The sequence below is a fragment of the Choristoneura fumiferana genome, chromosome Z, assembly GCF_025370935.1.
Source record: "Choristoneura fumiferana chromosome Z, NRCan_CFum_1, whole genome shotgun sequence".
NCBI lineage: Eukaryota > Metazoa > Arthropoda > Insecta > Lepidoptera > Tortricidae > Choristoneura > Choristoneura fumiferana.
Window position 1 is genome coordinate 7988057 of NC_133472.1, and position 18124 is coordinate 8006180.

Sequence of the window (18124 nt, forward strand, 5' to 3'; positions counted from 1 at the left end):
TCGAATTTCTTGTAGTTTTTGTTAATATACTCCAATTGGATGCAAACTGTATGTGTATGATTACAGAGTATACGTGCGCTATACGCCCTGGTGAAAACATAAGGATTGAATCAGATGTAGGTACTTTAAGACTTAGTTAACTTTTGGTTCACAAGGGTGTAAATCACATTATCACAAATTTTGCTTTCAATGGGTCGTATAGGAAAGTTCAACTTCTTCTTATGGCAATAACTTAGGCCGTTTCAAAGAGTAAGAAAATCGTATTATTCCATACTTTTGATTATATGAGGTTGCGGTCTTAAGAAATCAAAATAAACGTTAAAATATTTGGTGGTCGTAAAGGAGGCTTTTACGCCGTATGTCTTAATTTTTTTTTAGAGGCAATAAAGGGAGTGTAGAAATATGGGTCGCTTTAATACCGGTGTTTTATATTTACTGCCTTGATGATTATACAAAGTAATTTATTGTTCTTTATATCCCAAATTTTGAAAATAATTGTGTTTAGGGACTAAAACACCAAAGGTCGTAAAGGACATTTATGAATGAATGAATGAATACAGATCAATAGAGAGAGAAAAAACTGTATAAGATGCCATAGAGAGTGCTTTTACGCCCAAATGTCCTTTACGCCCTTTGAGCCCCAAGGTATCGGTATACAATGTGCGGTAAGAACTCAAAATAATTATGACAAATGAGTATTTGCTCAATTTGAGAATAATTTTTCAAGAGACAAGGTACCTACAAATCAAAAATATCTGAACATGCATCTGCGCCGAGAGTAAATAGATTCGTGATCACATATATTTTTGATCCTCGACCGTACTACCTTTAATCATTATCCCACTATACCGCTGAGTATCGGCACAAAATTTGGCCCACCCTTCATACAAAAATTACCGATTCTGCATACATTTGAGGGCAAGATGTTTTGCCGCTCAATATATTAACAATGCGAAAGTTTGTAAGTCTGTTTGTTTGTTTGTTACTTCATCACGTCTAAACCACTGAACCGATTTAGATGAAATTCGGTATACAGATAGTTCGAGTCCCGGGGAAGGGCATAGGCTAGTTTTATCTCGGAAAATTGCATAGTTCCCGCGGGATATCGATAGACGAATTTTGCACGGACGGAGTCGCGGGTAACGGCTAGTTTTAGATCTAATGGCGGATCCAACATGGCTGGTACACAATACACATGGACAGTACTGAGTTTACTTTTAATGTATCAAGGTTCATCAAAGGTAGAACTTAATCAAAGCCAACGAGACGAGATAAATAACTCATGAGACAGAAAAGGAGCGGGATAGTAATAATGACGCATCAGACAAAGATGAAGTATATCTCGTCTCGTTGGCTTTGCTTCAGTCCAAGAGGAGGAATAACAAAACACGCTGACAGTTGACACATTTATTGAGTATAATAAGGGTGTGCTCAGGCGGACTCATCACGTGCGCGGAAACATCAGACAGGGATCGCACAGTTTTCCGTTCTACAACGCAGGTTGACTTGGACAGTGGGTTAACAAAAGACAGAGACAGTTGACACGTTTATTGGTTTACGGGCGGGTCGCGGCCCTGCGCGAGTTGCGCGGCGGCGCAGCAGTGCAACATGAGGGCGGTGAGGGCGCAGGCGCGCGCTTCGCTGCCCGCGCTCGTGTCTTCTGATCCCGCGCATAGCTCTTCGCGGACCGCTTGTAGCTGGAAAATAATTTAGGGGCTGTTTCACCATCCATTGATTAATTTTAATTTTAACTGACGGATAAATGTGTTTGTCCGTCTATTCGAACAAAACAAACAGAGACAGCATCACATTTATCCGTCAAATAAATTTAATCAATGGATGGTGAAACAGGGGGTTATAGTTGAAATAAAAATTGTCAATTTACTTCAATAGTTGCTATGATAGTACCTCTACTGTCTACCCAGTAAGGCCAAGGGGGCTTATTGTCTAACACACTTGGAATCACAATAGTTTTCACCGCTTCTTTCTGTGGCATGTGTAGGATGAGAGTAGAAAGAGATGGTGAATGCGATCGCAAGCGCACGTGCGTTAGACTCTCTCTCTCTCTCTCTCTCTCAGCCATTCACCGGGTGTCACTCTTTACCGGCCCGGATATTACCGACCCTGGCTTTCGTGCACAGTCCAGTTTATAAAGTTGTGAGCAAAACGACTCTATTGTTAACGGTGTGGAAGCGTGTTCAGATATTTTTGATCAAATTATTGCTCAGAAGTTTATGAACTCAACTGTACCATCAGCCAAATATGTGGTCTACTACCCTAAAGTTGATAATCGTTTGCATTTCATTAAACAATAATGCCAATAGACGTGTCTGTTAACTTGAAAGTTCGACTTTAGCGACATATTCATTTGATAAGTAGTAACGTGTTTAAAAATTGATAGACCACTTATTTGGCTGATGGTACCTACACGCCCATAAAAGCTTATGCCAGTTTCTATGGACGTGTACACGAAAAACAGGGTCGGTATTACCATTCCGGTAGTATCCGGGCCGGTTAAGTGTCACCCCACCCCCACTCACCATCTCATGTATCTGGTGGGGCGCGAGGCTGGCGGCGAGGTCAGGCGCGGAGTCCCTCGCCGCCGCGAGCAGCGCGTCCGGCGGCAGCGCGCTGCGCAGCGCCGGTCGCAGCATCGCCCCCACCCCGCCCCGCGCCAGCCACGCCGCGCCGCACGCGCCGAACGGGTTCCCCGCCGCTTCCAGCGACTGCTTCCTGCGCGTCATGGCTGCGCGTCAAAACGAGGCCGGCTATTGCTTCAAGCGATACAGCTTAGCTCGGGATAGGGTTTAAGCGACACAAGCGTAGCGTGATATCTTTTGACGCGATTTTCACTCAATATGGAATATGGGATCCTTTCGACTGCCATAATTTATAAGTCATAATTTAATGTTTGTCATAATTTTTGCTAGTCATTTTTTTCCGCCGAAACCATACTTTTCATAAATTTTTAAATGGTCATTCCTGTAGAACTTTATAGGTATAGGTTAGTTTAGATTTGTTTTATTACAATTCTGAAAAATAAATGGTTTCAGAGAAAAAAAGAGTGTAATGTTTGGGAAAAGTCGACGACACACCCGAAGTAGCAATCAATTATTTTGAATCAAATGAGTGACATTTTCATATCCATTAATACGAGTATGGGACTTTATTAATTTAGGGGCTGTTTCACCATCCATTGATTAGTGTTAACTGACGGTTAGGTGTGATGCCGTCTCTATTTGTTTTGTTCGAATAGACGGGGACGGCATCACATTTAACCGTCGGTTAACGCTAATCAATGGATGGTGATACAGCCTCTTAGTGTCAAATGACAGAACGGCTGTACGATTGGTACTGAAGCTAATTGATATAGCACGATAAAAACGAACTATTGCGACAAAAAAATGTTTGAATGTCCCATATTCGTACCATACCCGGGACTTTATCAGGACGATATTTATCTGACATTACTTCGACGCTTCGACCATATTGCAGCAGCTGTGACTCCGTTTTTCTTGTGACCACACCATCGCCAAGGTAATTTTAGCAATATATCGTCGTTATACAGTTTCGGGTGTGGTACATTACTTAATTGTCACAGCGTAATAAGTTTTAATAATGAAACACTTCTTTGCTTCGGCTCCAACTATAGTGTGAGCCTGAGCACCTAATTTTTTCAGAAAGTTGGTAAAAAGCCGTCAATTTGTAGGAAATTACCTCTGTATGTTGTTTAATGTGACCGTGGAAAAAAAAACAATAATCGCTAGATTTAGGGCCTGTTTCACTACTTGTCGACTAGCTTTAAGTGTCAGATAAAAGTAATGCTGTCTTTGTTTGTTCGGACAAAACAAACAGAGACGGCATCACTGATATCCGTCACTTACAGTTAGTCGACAAGTGGTGAAACAGGCCCTTTGCCTCACTACATGTTATTATTACGCTATGCCAAAACCAAGAAACAAAAAAGCAGGAATTCCAAGGGGAACCTACAGACATAATAAAAAATTAAAGGAAAGGAGCAATTAATAATTTTAGGCACAAACACTTAGTATACGAAATTTTAAAACCGAAGTTTAAAATATAATTGTAATACTTTTTACTAAGAAAATAAATAGTAGTGGCTTAAAATTCTTATTTAACTTTTCTTAAATAGCGGTGTCCTAGTCAAATTGTAGTAACGCAGCATAGCTCCTTGCACCCGAATTGATGGGCCAACGCAGACGAAGATCAAGATTGTATTACTTCCTGCATGTATACAAACATATACCTAGTTGCAAGAAAAGGCGAGTCAGAAAACAGTTTCATAATAATCATTATTCATCTTTCATAACTATGACGTAAAATAACCTTGTCATCATGAATATGCACGAAATAAGAATTATTACGATACTTAAATTATTCACCAGCAAACTTGCTAACTTGGTTGGAGTGCTATCAATGGACCCATTCTTTTGTTAGGATCTGGCCCAATTCGGAACAAACTCGACTTCGCATAGATACAAAGTTTACTACGTAGTTTCGAAAATGTCAAAACTTTTCTGTTGAATAAATAAACTGAACCGACAAAGTATCTGTTTCTGGTAAATTAATTGATCGCGGAAGGCTCAGCTCGGTGTTGGACGTTGAGTTTATAGCCTTCGGTATTTGTTTAGCCGGTGGTTTTATCTGAAAAGATCTACATTCTTACTGTTGATCTTCCTCTAATATTTCGTGTTATTAAGGCTTCGAGCCTAGCAAGCTTACACTTAGAACATTTTACCTTGTATTTCTATCGTAAGAAATAACGAATACATACAATAAGGTAGAAGGCACCATCTATCTATCGATTGATGTAAGGTCACCCGGGGCTATTGTAGCTGGGGGGATATTGTATCTGAGCCGTCTGATGGCGTCCTTACGACGCCATGTTCTTCTCGGCCATTTTACGTTGTGTTCGCCAGAAGATTGTCTTTACACAACACACATGCACATGGCGAACATGGTGTCGTAAGGACGCCATCAGACGGCTCAGATACACTATCCCCTCAACTACAATAGCCCCGGGTCACTTTACTTTTTATGAGCTGTCAAAGTTCATGTTCATAAATAATGCACTAGGCGCACCCTCACTGAACAGCGGTATGTCAAGACATCGACATCTTATTTGGCCACCTCAATCGACTTATCGTCACTACTTTGAAAAAATCTCGTATCTAAAATCAATATGTCAACAAAATTGAACCTTGATGTAATGTCTATAAAGTTCACTCAGAAAAAAATATCTATTTTGAACTACGAGTTTTTTTAAAAGTAGTGACGTTATATATCTAATTTTGCAGTTCATTAAATAAAATCAATCTGGATTTCGATGTTAAAATAAAGTGTTATTTGGGGCACACACATATTTTAGCCAAGATGACCTTAAATCATGATCATAATGGGGCAGGTAGAATCCGTCAATAAAGAGTAGAAATCGCAGAAATCAACTCGAGGAGCTGTTTATCTCGATATACTTGAGCAATTGCGTGGATCAACTATTTCTTATTGTTATTCTGTCCCGTCAGCGAGGGGACAAAAGTAGTACAGTTTAATAAAATAAATATTGTGTCACATTATACTAACATGCTTATTAGATGACCAATGATGGAAGGGGCTTAAAACTGCCACAAAAATGTATGTTTAGCAAATTGTAATACTATAAACTTACGGTCTAAAGAGTGACTTAGGAGACCGTAACTATAGCAACGAGTGACAAGAAAAAGTTGATCGACGCAATTAACAGAACCTTTTTGATTTTGTAGAAAATAGGCCCTCTTTCTGTTTGTACTTTCTACTGTCGGATCGTCTACTCGCATTGCGTAGAAATAATTTCGAATATAAGAATCGAAGCCGAACGCTATAAATCAAAAGCGGTTGTAAGGGATTAGCGCATCACTGGCCCTGGGGTAGTGCAAGAGGAGCAGTCGCTCTAAACGTCAGATGGCAAGGGGCGCCATTGTACAGTTTCCAGTGCGAAACAAAATTTTGATGGCACCTTTTGAGAGGCGCGGAAGCGGTGTGACAATCTCGCTCTACCTTGATCAAGGGCTAGGGCGGCGCTGGATTAGCGGGCAAGTTTTCGGGAGGTAACGGTGTAGGGGGTAGATTCACCTCTACCTGTATTGCGTGGTCACCTGGGAGTGTGGCTGGGCGAGGGAGGCAGCGAGCGCGAAGAAGCTGCCGTCTTCGGGGCAGAGAGGGAGTGGGCCGAGCCGGCGCGACGCAGCCCGGCCACTAGCGCGCTCATTGTACCACCACCTGACGGAATTGCACTTAGTCTTCAACTGTTCCTGTGTGTACGCTTCTTATGTATCACGACACGACACGTCAGGAAATTATAAATTTCGGCTTTACTGTTGAGTAGTTCATAAAGCGTGCAAAATGATTTTTTTGCTGATGACACATTTAGGTAGATAAACCAAATTTTAAAAAGTATCAAGTTTTGCATTATATAGTAATCTGCAATAGATTAACCTGACATTACTTTAGTGCGGGAGGGATGGAGTTTAAGAGGAAAAACCTGTGCCCAGCAGTGGGACGATGTACTAGGCTAGTAAAACAAATCTAGCCCGTACCTCAAGTATTCTATTTACGAGTCTTTACGGTAAAAATATTTAAGTCAGTATGTCATTCTTACAGTCACACACCGTGGCGTTCTAATTTTAAGCAGCGTTTCCACCAGAGATGTGCGAGGATGTGTTGCGAGGTATATGTTTTTCATGAACCAATTGTGGCCAAACGCAAGCCTTTACTGTATAAAAAAAATAGAAACGCTTCATTTACCTCACCACGCTCTGCTCAGCTGTTTCCACCAAAGATGTGTTGTGCGAGGATGTGTATAGGTAGAGTCATTTCTTGTAAATATTTCATTTACAGTATGTTTTAGCTCTTAAGTTAAATATGATGTAAAATGAGTTTTTTGAATAAATTATTAGTATTATTAATAATAATAATAATATTATTCGCGATGACGCGTGCCGTGGTTCTTATTACACTGTCATTAATGTCTAATTTTGACAAAATCACGCGTCTTCGTGGATGGCACTACGTATAAATGAAGCGTTTCTATTGGTTAATGAAAAACACATACTTCGCAACACATCCTCGCACATCTCTGGTGGAAACGCTGCTTAGATCAACTGACAACAATTGCGTTAGGATTGCAATCCGGATAGTTCGAAATCCGAAATAACCGAAAAAATCCGGATTTTTGCTGTCTTTATAAATTCGGATTTTAAACTATAAATCCGGTTTTTTCGGATTTCAATTTAAGTTGACATTTAACCAGAATCTATTGAATTTCGTTACTCGCATTCATTCATGTGTTCGCTTCGCTGCCAGCCAGCCGTCATGTTGCCTGCCACGTGACATAACCTTTGCGCAATAAGAATCGATTTTGTAAAAGATCGATATTATGGAATGCGATCTGCAATTATTTAACCGATTCTCGAAAATCCAATCATATCTCAGATTGATTCGTTTACTTAGAAGACCGGATTAAAAAATCAAATTAGGTATGCTATTGTAAATGTTCCTTAATTGAGAATAAACATCTGAGGTTTGTGTGTGCCTTTGGCATTGAAGGTTAATTTTTGAAATACCTTTTTTATGTAATTCCTTAGGGTAGGTACAATTTTTTTTTTACTTTTGGTGAAAATAAACACTCGTTGGGATACTCCTTTGCATTAGAGCAATGATACAAGAGGCATCTATTTAAATTCAATAACAAAATAGCTATACGATATTGAAAAAAAAATCGCCACCGAAATTACGATATTGACAGCGAAATTTCTTCTTTATTAATTACATAGGAAATTAGTTTCAAATTAACTATTACTATGATGTATGTACGTAACTATAATTTATTTTAAATTATTAATTAAAATTATTCTTTGTTCCCAATATTTGAATGTAGGTTCGATCAAAATAAATCGAATGCGAAATCGATTCGCTTGACCTTTCATAATCCATAATTTGCAAAGTCGCACTTGCACCTACTGTAAATGATAGACACAATATATAGGCATGTTCATTAAGCAGACGCGTTTATACTTGTTACTAACATTCATCCTTCCACCTCCGCCTCAGAGTACGCTCAAAGAAAGCAGGGTGATCCATATAGCCAGAATGCCACAAAAAAATATACACACGCTAGTATCACGGTAGTAATTGCTCATTAATAGCATGCTTTTGTGCTAAGTAATAAGCATAATCCGTACCTTTATATTTCACGAGAGCGACGCGCGCGAGCAAGCGAGTGAGTTTAACATGAAACTACCGTTAGGTTCCCAATCCGCACTGGGCCCGCGTGGGAACTATGGCCCAAGCCCTCTTGTTCTCAGAGGAGGGCTGTGCCCAGCAGTGGGACGTGTATAGGCTGGGATGGATGGGATGGACCGTTAGATTCAATCATAATGAGCATAATTAGTAATTTCGCTGCCATATCTGTAATTTCGGTGAACAAAAATGCCGCCGGAATTACGGCACCGAAGATTACGACAACAAAGTATTTTGGCGATTACTGCTAAACTATTATTACATGAGTACTATTAGCTCTATTCTGAGAAATAAGAACAAAGTCAACTAATAAACAAAAATAGAAACATTGAATTAAAATCATTGTATATCGCACAACGGGGATCCACGGAAATTACTTTTAAGATGACCCATACACATCGCGCGAAAGACTTGTACTGATGACTGATTGGCACACAAAATTCGGTAGTTGGAGGATCACTCTGCGTGATAACTAAAACAGAACTAATGTACTTTCCCATAAAAATGTGAACATAGCGTATCCTTCACCATAAGATATTAGCAAGTATTTGCGCAAAGTGATATTGGTAGCTCGACGTGTGAGTGTGACAATCACAAAATGGTCAACCTATTTTAAATAAATATGTATTTAGCATGTAAAAAATATTATAGAATGCGTTATATAATTAGCTTCATTTTTATGTACATTTATTAGAAAAAATGACTCCTAGACACAAAGTTATGCTCAATTGATTCAGCAAAACCGCAGGCAGACAGGCTTCACAGACAGACTTACTGCAGTTAGTGTTTCCAATCAGAGTATTAGACTGATTAAACGCGTAATATAATAAAACACAGTTTTATTTTACATTTTCTTAATGTAATTCCATATTTTTTAAAAATTATGTTAAAATTCGAAAATCCGGATAATCCGGATTTGTATGTGTTGATAAACATAAAATCCGGATTTGAAAAAGACCGGATTTTGCAATCCCTAAATTGCGTAGATATAATTGCTAGGAAGGAAAGGTAAAATTTTGTTTCTAAAAACATAGATGGTGTCTTATTATTATTGAGCAAGTGAGTAAAATAATGGCAGTTTGAATATTCATGACATAAGTAAAGTACAGTTAGCTTAGTGAAATGTTCAGTTGGCACGATTGTTTAATATGAGCTGGATATTGTACTTTCGGCTGTTAATTATCGAGAGGGACAGATATTAAAATTAATGACTGTTTTATTAGATACTTGATATATTTTTACAAAAATGCTTGTTAAGTTTATGTTACACTGCCATTTTGTTGTCTTTACGTTCGTTTCGCTAACACAGATTGGGGCTTAATTTACATATACCTAATTAATCTTATAAAATAACTAGCTGCTGCCTGCAACTTCTGCAAAAAAAACCTTTAACTATAAAATTTTCTAGGATAAAAACTATTCAATGTCATTCATAGGGGTTCCAATTTCACCTGAATCAGTCTAGAAATTTAAGTATGAAAATGTAAAGGACATACAGAGAGACACGGTTACTTTCTTATTTGAAACGTTTGTATGGATGAGACATCATTCATACATAAGTACATTTAGTAATAAGTATAACAGTTAATTACCTATTTCCTCAATTCCTGAATATTCACTTTAGTTTTTACAGGAACGAATAAATAATTTAACTTCACATTTAGGAGTGTGAATAAGTAACATAAAACATAGATCAGATTGGGTAAACGCTGCACGTTATGTAACTGTTAATTAGTAGGTTTTCAATAAGTCTTAGTGTGAATGTAGGCTAATTATTTAATAGTCGGAGATGTGTACAGTTTTTTTAAATGACTGTGTACATAAATAAGAACGCAATCCTTGGAAACATTGTTAACTAGAGCGTTAATTTAGGACGATAAACGCAAGGATTTCTCAAGTCGATACGAAAAATAAAGCTGTTTATTATTGTAATTAGGTGATTCAGACGAGGGTTAGGAGCAAGATACCATCAAAAGGATACATATTACGTTGCGAAAATGAGTCCTAATGTTGGCAATACATAGTCTAAATACTTACGCTGTAACAATGCTCAAGGTACAACATACTCGTAAGTATTGTATTGTGCGATATATCGAGCTTGTACAACTACTCGTACAGGGGAACACGTGACGACAGATTCAAAGACACGGACAAAGGGAATACGGAGTAGGATACCGTTCACAAAGACGTCTGACACATAATATGTATAAAAAACCTGTAATGTGTGTTCATGAGTGTTGGTAGAGTCCGGATCTGTTAAAAACTTAAGTGTCCCGTTCGTCAGCATTCGAATAATTCGTCTGTGCACAAACAAATAAAAAATGAAATGTTTGGTTCGATATTTAAATAAATATTTCTTCTTTTGTTTTTGTTTGCAACTGACCTTCTTCGTGGACGTCGAGGGAGTCTTTTCTCTCTGGTTCGTCATCGGAGTCGGGGTCAGCATTGGAGTCGGGTTCGGTCATGATGAGCTCAGGGTTAGGGCCGGGACCGCCTGCCGCCGCATCTACAGTAAAATATTTTTCACTTCTCATGCTCGTAAAGTTCGTGTTTATGCCTGATCTAGGCGACATAAAATGACTTTTTATGCACTAGTGCATATAATAAAATCTTCGTCAACAAAGAAGTTTATAATTTTTTTTTTTGATTTTTAATTTATATAAAATTAAAAATTAATCAAATCAATCAAAATAAATCAATAAAACTAAAAAAATATAATTATATGGTAATGCATGAAAAATAAAATGTACATAGTAAGTGAACAATTGTTTCCACTGTTGCTATTTCATTTCCTCTCAATCGGAGTAAAAAGTAGTGTAAAATTCGAACATCAAACCCATTTTCCCTCGACGTGTCTATCCACCCTCACTGTATCGGCTCGGGTGGCTATTATGAACGTCTCGGGTAAAATAGCTCGTTTAATGCTCTCGTTGTACAATCTACCATTTCACTTCTCATGCTCGTAAACTTCGTATTAATGTGGGATTTAGGCGACATAAAATAACTTTTATGCTCTAGTGCATAAATTAATCATCGAAGATCAAGGCAACCAGGCACCAACAGCCACAAAAAAAAGTTCATGAAATAAAGTTTTTTTTAATGATTCGTGATTTATATGAATAAACTAGCGTTTACCCGCGGCTTTGCACGCGTAAACCATTAGATACAGCAGTTGAATGAAAATTCCGGGATTTTATAAAATTTTCGTGGGATTTCTCTAAAATTAAATCGTGGTTTTCATTGACGTTATATTATAACAACCATGCCAAATTTCATGAGTCTAAACCCAGCGGTTGTTATTTCGAGATTTTATCTCTATCCCGTGGGAATATCAGGATAAAAATTAGCCTATGTGTTATTCCAGATTTCCAGCTATACGAGTATACGTACGAAATTTCATGACTCTAAGCCCAGCGGTTATAATTTCAAGATTTGATCCCTATCTCGTGGGAATATTGGGATAAAAAGTAGCTTATGTGTTATTTCAGATGTCCAGCTATCTACATACCAAATGTCATGACTCTAAGCCCAGCGGTTGGTATTTCAAGATTGTATTCCTATCCCGTGGGAATATCGGGATAAAAAGTAGCTTATATGTTATTTCAGATGTCCAGCTATCTTCATACCAAATTTCATGACTCTAAGCTCAGAGGTTGTTATTTATAGATTTTATCCCTATCCCGTGGGAATATCGGGATAAAAAGTATCCTTTGTTTTAATGCAATACAATACAATACAAAGACTCTTTATTGTACACCAGACATAGTAAGCGATACAGAAACCAGATACACAGAGAAAAAAAAATTACAAGGTGAGCAATAGGCGGCGTTATCGTTTAAGAGCGATCTCTTCCAGGCAACCTTTTTTACAGAAAGAAGGAAGGACTAGTTTACAACAGGTGGTGCATCAAAAGAAGATCAGAAAATTTAAACGTAACAGCAATACAATAATCCAGGTTATAAACTAGCTTTTTGCCAAATTTCATCCAAATCCGTCCAGCCGTTTCAGCGTGAAGAAGTAACAAACATCACTCACTCACTCACAAACTTGCACATTTATAATATTAGTAGGATTAACAAAACTACATATGTAAAATACTTTGCCTACACAATAAATACCTTATACATAGACAACATATGCAATCGGGTAAAATGACACGTTTTATGCACTTGCATTACATTACAATCTACTATAAAAAAAAGTTGAAACATTATGGATTAAAGACACGAGATTTTATATGACAAAATAAAAGTGAGCGTAATTAGAAATCCACATTGACCACTCAGATAAAACAGCTAATTCGCTCGTCTATCAAGTCGTTAACGTTTCTAACGCAATATAAACATAAACAGGGATATTAACTAAATAATTTAAGTACCTATCTACCGAAGTAATATCGGTTCAGAGAGATTACGTTTAAGCACTTAATAAAGGCGTGATCGGAATACCAATTACTCATGGCAATATTGGTCCACACTTTCCAAGTGTAATCCAAGAGACGTGTCATGTTTGAAGAAATATGTAATAGGGAGTCCTTAGCGCAAAGCAAGAGTATCCTCAGTACTGCATGAATGTTGATAAGGGTTAAAATTGAACGGCAAAGTGATTTTACTAATTAACGAGACCGCCGAAATGGCGCTTCAGACTAATGAAAAGCAGTCATAAAAGGATAAACGGATAAAACTACGAAAAACCTGTAGAAAATGGACGAAAAAGTTATAAATAAAGTATATACATATTATGTGCTTTCATTAAAAAAAAAACTCTTTTATATCGCACTCTACCCCACGACCACGAGCCAGGGGCGGGTTTTTTAACATGACGAATACCATTCAAAATTGATAAAAAAGATATTATATTTCAAAAAGTGGCGTATACTAAAATTACCGCTCTCAGTCATTTCTTCTAGCAGTCGAAAATCAAATTCTGACGGTAATTTTCCACCACTTTTTATATTTAGCAACACTCTTTAAGACACTCGCTGTGCTACGTGCCTAAAGCTTATTTAAAAAAAAACTATTGCGTATCGTATCAATTGTTACCACCGTTATTCGCGGGGCATCAAGCGAGTAAGCAGTGCTAACATCGTAGAATCGTTATAAAATGTGAACTGGAACGCAGCTATGTCTTCCGCGTCGCAGTCGATCCACATTCGTAATTTTCACGCAATATCTACGCAGCGTACTGTTACTAAGCGAGGTCATTTTGATCACACAACCGCTTTGATTTTAGCACAATATTCCGACTGTACACACTAGCATAATTTAGTCGAATATAAAAATAGAACATATTAGCTAATGAAATTAGCTGGCCTTGTTCTCACTAGCCCTTGACCGCTGCCATTGTTTCGTTAAATTTGCCAGTATACAGGGTGTAATCGTTAAGTGTAGCCAGGCGATTATTCTGTAATTATAACAGATACCTATCAGAAAAGTATAAACTGATATCGAAAGTACCCAATGAGTAAAATCACATCAATACCTTAAAAAAAACGAAACAGAAATATCTCAAATATTAACTTCAAACCCTCCCATACATTTGAAAGGCTTTAGTTTAAAAGGCCTAGTCATTTCACCATTATCATATAATTCATGAATTATGTTATTTTATACAAGTATAAACCACAACCACATTTCAATCAATTATCATTTTAAAATTTTAAGAAAAGTTCATTTAAAAAAAATTAAGAGGGCCCGTCAATGTATCGCACAACAAGAGCGTCACTTCGAGCAACTGCTGTAAAGAAAAAATTTACCTACTTACTTCCTTAAAAAAATAACTGTTAGATTTATTATTTAATACAAGATGGTATTATTATTTCAAACTTTATTCGTGTAAATAATAAATCTTAAACAGTCTTAAGTGTAACACCTGAAAAATATCATAGTTCATGAAAATAAATATTTTGACTTTGACTTTGACTTTCATCTCTTACGGTAGGCCAACAGCCTCAAAGAACGTCGTACTAAATGTATGGACGCGTTTAATCTTAATATTTTTAATATTATTACTCCAAATAAAATAAACATTGGGTAACGTACCTACTTTCGATATCAGTTTAAAGTTTCCTGATATCAGTTATATTTACAAAATAATCGCCTGGCTACACTTAACGACTACACTCTGTACCTATATAGTTATATATTGTTTAATCAAACAGAACTCTGTAGCGCGAACGTGCTTTGTTAATATTTTTTTTAAACACTGTTTAATTAAATCATAATAGGACAGATACTGATTATTGCATAACGAAATAAAAGCTTAAAATCAACACCAAAAAGTGCCATTTTAACCCTTAATAAGGCCCCATTTATTGGAGCATACTACCACAGAATCAAAAGCAGCTATCGAATATATACCTGACAAAGGATGTTTTTAAAGCTAGTAGTATTTTCAAGTATTACAATGGATATTGTAACTTATATATGTTGTGGACCAAGTGATAAATTGGTCATTATTCATAATGTCCGGGCATTATGAATAATTACCAATATGAGATAGCAATTTGATATAAACTATTCATTAATTACATTGCCCGGGCATTATACATAATGTTTATCCCCTATTAGGCAAAGTTATAAAAAAATACCCATTACTATTTATTTTTTATTTGTACGTAAAATTTAATGAATCATTAAACATCTATCAAAATCTGTAAAGTAAGTTATCTTAATAGTAGAATTTTATTCTGGCACTCGCCGGCCGCTGTCACGGCACGCTCGCTTCGCTCGCTCGGCTCGTGCTTGTTTTGGTCACAGTTAAACCTAACACGCTCCTCCTCACTGCGCTCGTCGTCGCACCTAACTTTCCGATAGAATAAATCAGACTTCAGCTAGCCAAGAATCAGTTGTAATCAAATTGCCCAACGATCATGTACCATTATTCATAATGCCCGGACAATGTGATAAATACTGAAGTTTAGATAATTATTATCACTTTGCCCGGTATAGCTTGTCATTGTTCATAATGCCCGGGCATTATACATAATGCCCTTATCATTCACTTTGTCCATAACATTATAACTAGTACAATAAGGTTAACCTCCTGGGTTCCAAAGTGATAATACTAGTACATATTGTTAGCAATAGAATTGCTATATCTTTTGAAAAAGGAATAAAGTGTCATTTTCTCTGTATCATTCAAATTTAGAAAAACACAAATTCAACTTTATCTATGAAACATTAAGTTTTAAATTTCGATGTCATATTTTGTTGTATGGTGGGCCGCAGGAGGTTAAATTTCCAAGTCAATGAATGTGGTCGCTAAATCACCTCTACCTTTTTTAGGGTTAATTACTAGAAAATATTTAGCAGCATTTTTCTCTGAGCAGTGTACCTATCATTATAATCTGTGCCGCACGTCTCTATATTTCGTCGGGTGCGCATCATTGTAAATGCGTTCTTCATATATCTTTATTATAACACTTTAGAATAGATTGCGTTATTATATTTTAAAACGTACCTAATAAATCTTCTACGACGCAATGCCGGCTTCAAGTGCCGAAACAAGTAATATAATGAAAGCGAGCAGCGGTAAATGGAAAGATAGAGTTCTGTTGGTAATAATCTACCTACTTAGACGATGACAACAGCATTTGCCAACATTTCAAATAGGAAGCAATCCAAAGCAGTTTACGCTATGAACTCTGTATTTAGCGTAAGAAAAGAATTAATTAAATAAATAACTAGCCAGTCAAGTTTCAATCTGTTCTCGATATGGTACGCAACAGGAAGCTGCTAAAGGAAAGACAATAAAAAGTATAAACCCGGCTATAAACATGGCGTAAAAATGGAATTATCATTCCGTGAGTAAACGTTTCCAAAAGCAATATGTTTTTCATGAAGGTCATCGTCCGTTTTGGACGTTACTAATACACACGAAAATATTTGGCTCGTTTTCAAACAAAATGTTTCGTCGAATTTAGTGCGTTGCAAAAAAAGATGAGTTCACTGCATCATTTTCCTTTATTAATTTGGTATTAACTTAAATTTAGCTGGTACGACCCAGTGAGTCTTGGGGTGACCGTACGCAGCACACATTGTGTTTTTTGGACACACAAACAATCATGTTAATGAGCGGAAAGAACGGTAGATATAATAATATGGGATAAATATAGGACTATTTTTGTCATACCTAATCATAAACTTAGGTAGAACTTTTCTTGTTGTCTTGTAATGTAACTTGATAAAGTTCAAGCTATTTCATCTTCTCTAAGAATATGTGCAATATGTACATTACGTATTTATGTATTTATTTAAAAAGTAACAATTGATTTATGTAGTAAGAAAGCCCTTTGTCGTGTGGCTTAAACGGGATGGGTACTCGAACTTTATAACATTGAAGCAAACTTTTGCTTTTTATCCAAAATAAGTGGCACAGAATGAAAGTGTCAACGAACTCACCTTGTCCTTTCGGGATGCAAGGCGACGACTCCTGGCATTTTGTGACGCACTTCTTGTGGCAGCATAGCCCGCAGTTGCGGCATTGCATTGCGTCCTTTAGCCATATCTGTGGAAAGGAGGGGGGTCAAATCCGGTTCGAAGGGCCAAGTTAACTGAGTAGGATAAGTGAAAAGAGAACCGATCGAAACAATTACATACGAGGGATTCATATTTTTATCTTAATCTATTACAAATTAGACAATTTACGTAGTCTCACTGTCTATCTACGGAGTATTTTTACAAGCTTTTATTTAACATGCAATGGGTCAAACCTTGCACGTATGGTCGGATTGACTTGAAATTTAGTAGCAATACTTACGTACTTTGATTTTCATGTCAACGGAAGTAGGTAGGTACAGTCAACTAAAGGTATGACCAGTAAAAAAGTGCAAGCACTGCTGCTTGACGCCAGAATTAGCGATTAAGATTGTGGTAGTGAACCTCTTTTTGCCATATATCTAAAGCAGTGTCTGCCGCAGGTAGAGTCGATAAGTGAGAAGTCACTATGACAGATCAAAAATGGCGTGAAAATTCCGGGCTCGGGTCGGTAGTAAGCACCCACCTTCTTGTTACAGAAATCGCACTGCGTAGACCTGTGGAAGTGCGTGCGCACGAAATCGTGAGCCGCCCGGGTGGGTTTCGGGGGGCGGGGCAGGTCGCGCGGGGGGCGTGGGGTGCGGGTCCCCCCGGCGCCCTCCCACTCCCACCAGACAAGCGCGTCACCGAAGCACAGGCACGGCTCGAAGCCGGCGTGGGACGCCAGCTTGTGGCTTTTGCTGGGTTAGTCACAGAAGCTTAGTCATAACAACCCTTCGTATTCCACACAATTAATTAGAAAAGTTTAGAAATCCCTGACATTGATTTCAAAGTTATATCTATCTGAAACGGCTGAACCGATTTTTATCCAGCATAGCTAAGGACCACTGAAAGGAAACTCGCTTTCACGTAAAAAAACCGCATCGAAATCGGCCCATCCGTTTCAGAGCTACTATGCCACAGACTATGCAATGCATACAGACAGGCATAAATTACATCAATCAATCGCAAGCAAGACCGTAACTTTATACGGATGTCACGACACTAACGCCATCTAGCGATATTCCTGTCAGGAAACCCTCATTGCTCAAATATCAGGTTATTGAAGCAATTGTTTCTATTTTATGACAAGTAATTATTCTGCTAAAAAAAAATTAGATTCGGGCAAACAAGATTATGCCAGATGAGGGGATCCCTTCTATTCGTCCTATTATTAGGTCTGTGTTAAATACCCAAATTCGTGAGGAAGACCACAGATATCAAAAAAAGTTGGTGAAACTGTAGTGAGCGATGAGATATGTTGTAACATGAAACAGTCATTAGAGCTGCGACAGCGAAACGCAAGATGTATT

General features: G+C 37.6%; 1 protein-coding gene across 6 annotated transcripts in view; it reads right to left on the reverse strand.

Moving 5' to 3' along the window:
• Positions 1-1392: 1392 nt before the first annotated feature.
• The window catches only part of Pdzd8 (PDZ domain containing 8), a 46744-nt gene continuing 30012 nt past the window's right edge, over positions 1393-18124 (reverse strand). For 2 of the 6 annotated variants that reach the window (XM_074111363.1, XM_074111368.1), the window contains 6 exons: positions 17299-17512; positions 16698-16803; positions 10679-10801; positions 6153-6276; positions 2541-2733; positions 1393-1697 (listed from right to left, as the gene is read on the reverse strand). In XM_074111363.1, the coding sequence (XP_073967464.1) occupies positions 1548-1697; positions 2541-2733; positions 6153-6276; positions 10679-10801; positions 16698-16803; positions 17299-17512 (910 nt within the window). In that variant the 3' untranslated portion in view covers positions 1393-1547. Of the gene's footprint in view, positions 1698-2540; positions 2747-6135; positions 6277-10510; positions 10596-10678; positions 10802-16697; positions 16804-17298; positions 17513-18124 lie in introns of those variants that run through there. The other 4 variants (XM_074111373.1, XM_074111379.1, XM_074111385.1 and 1 more) reach the window with 4 other exon arrangements.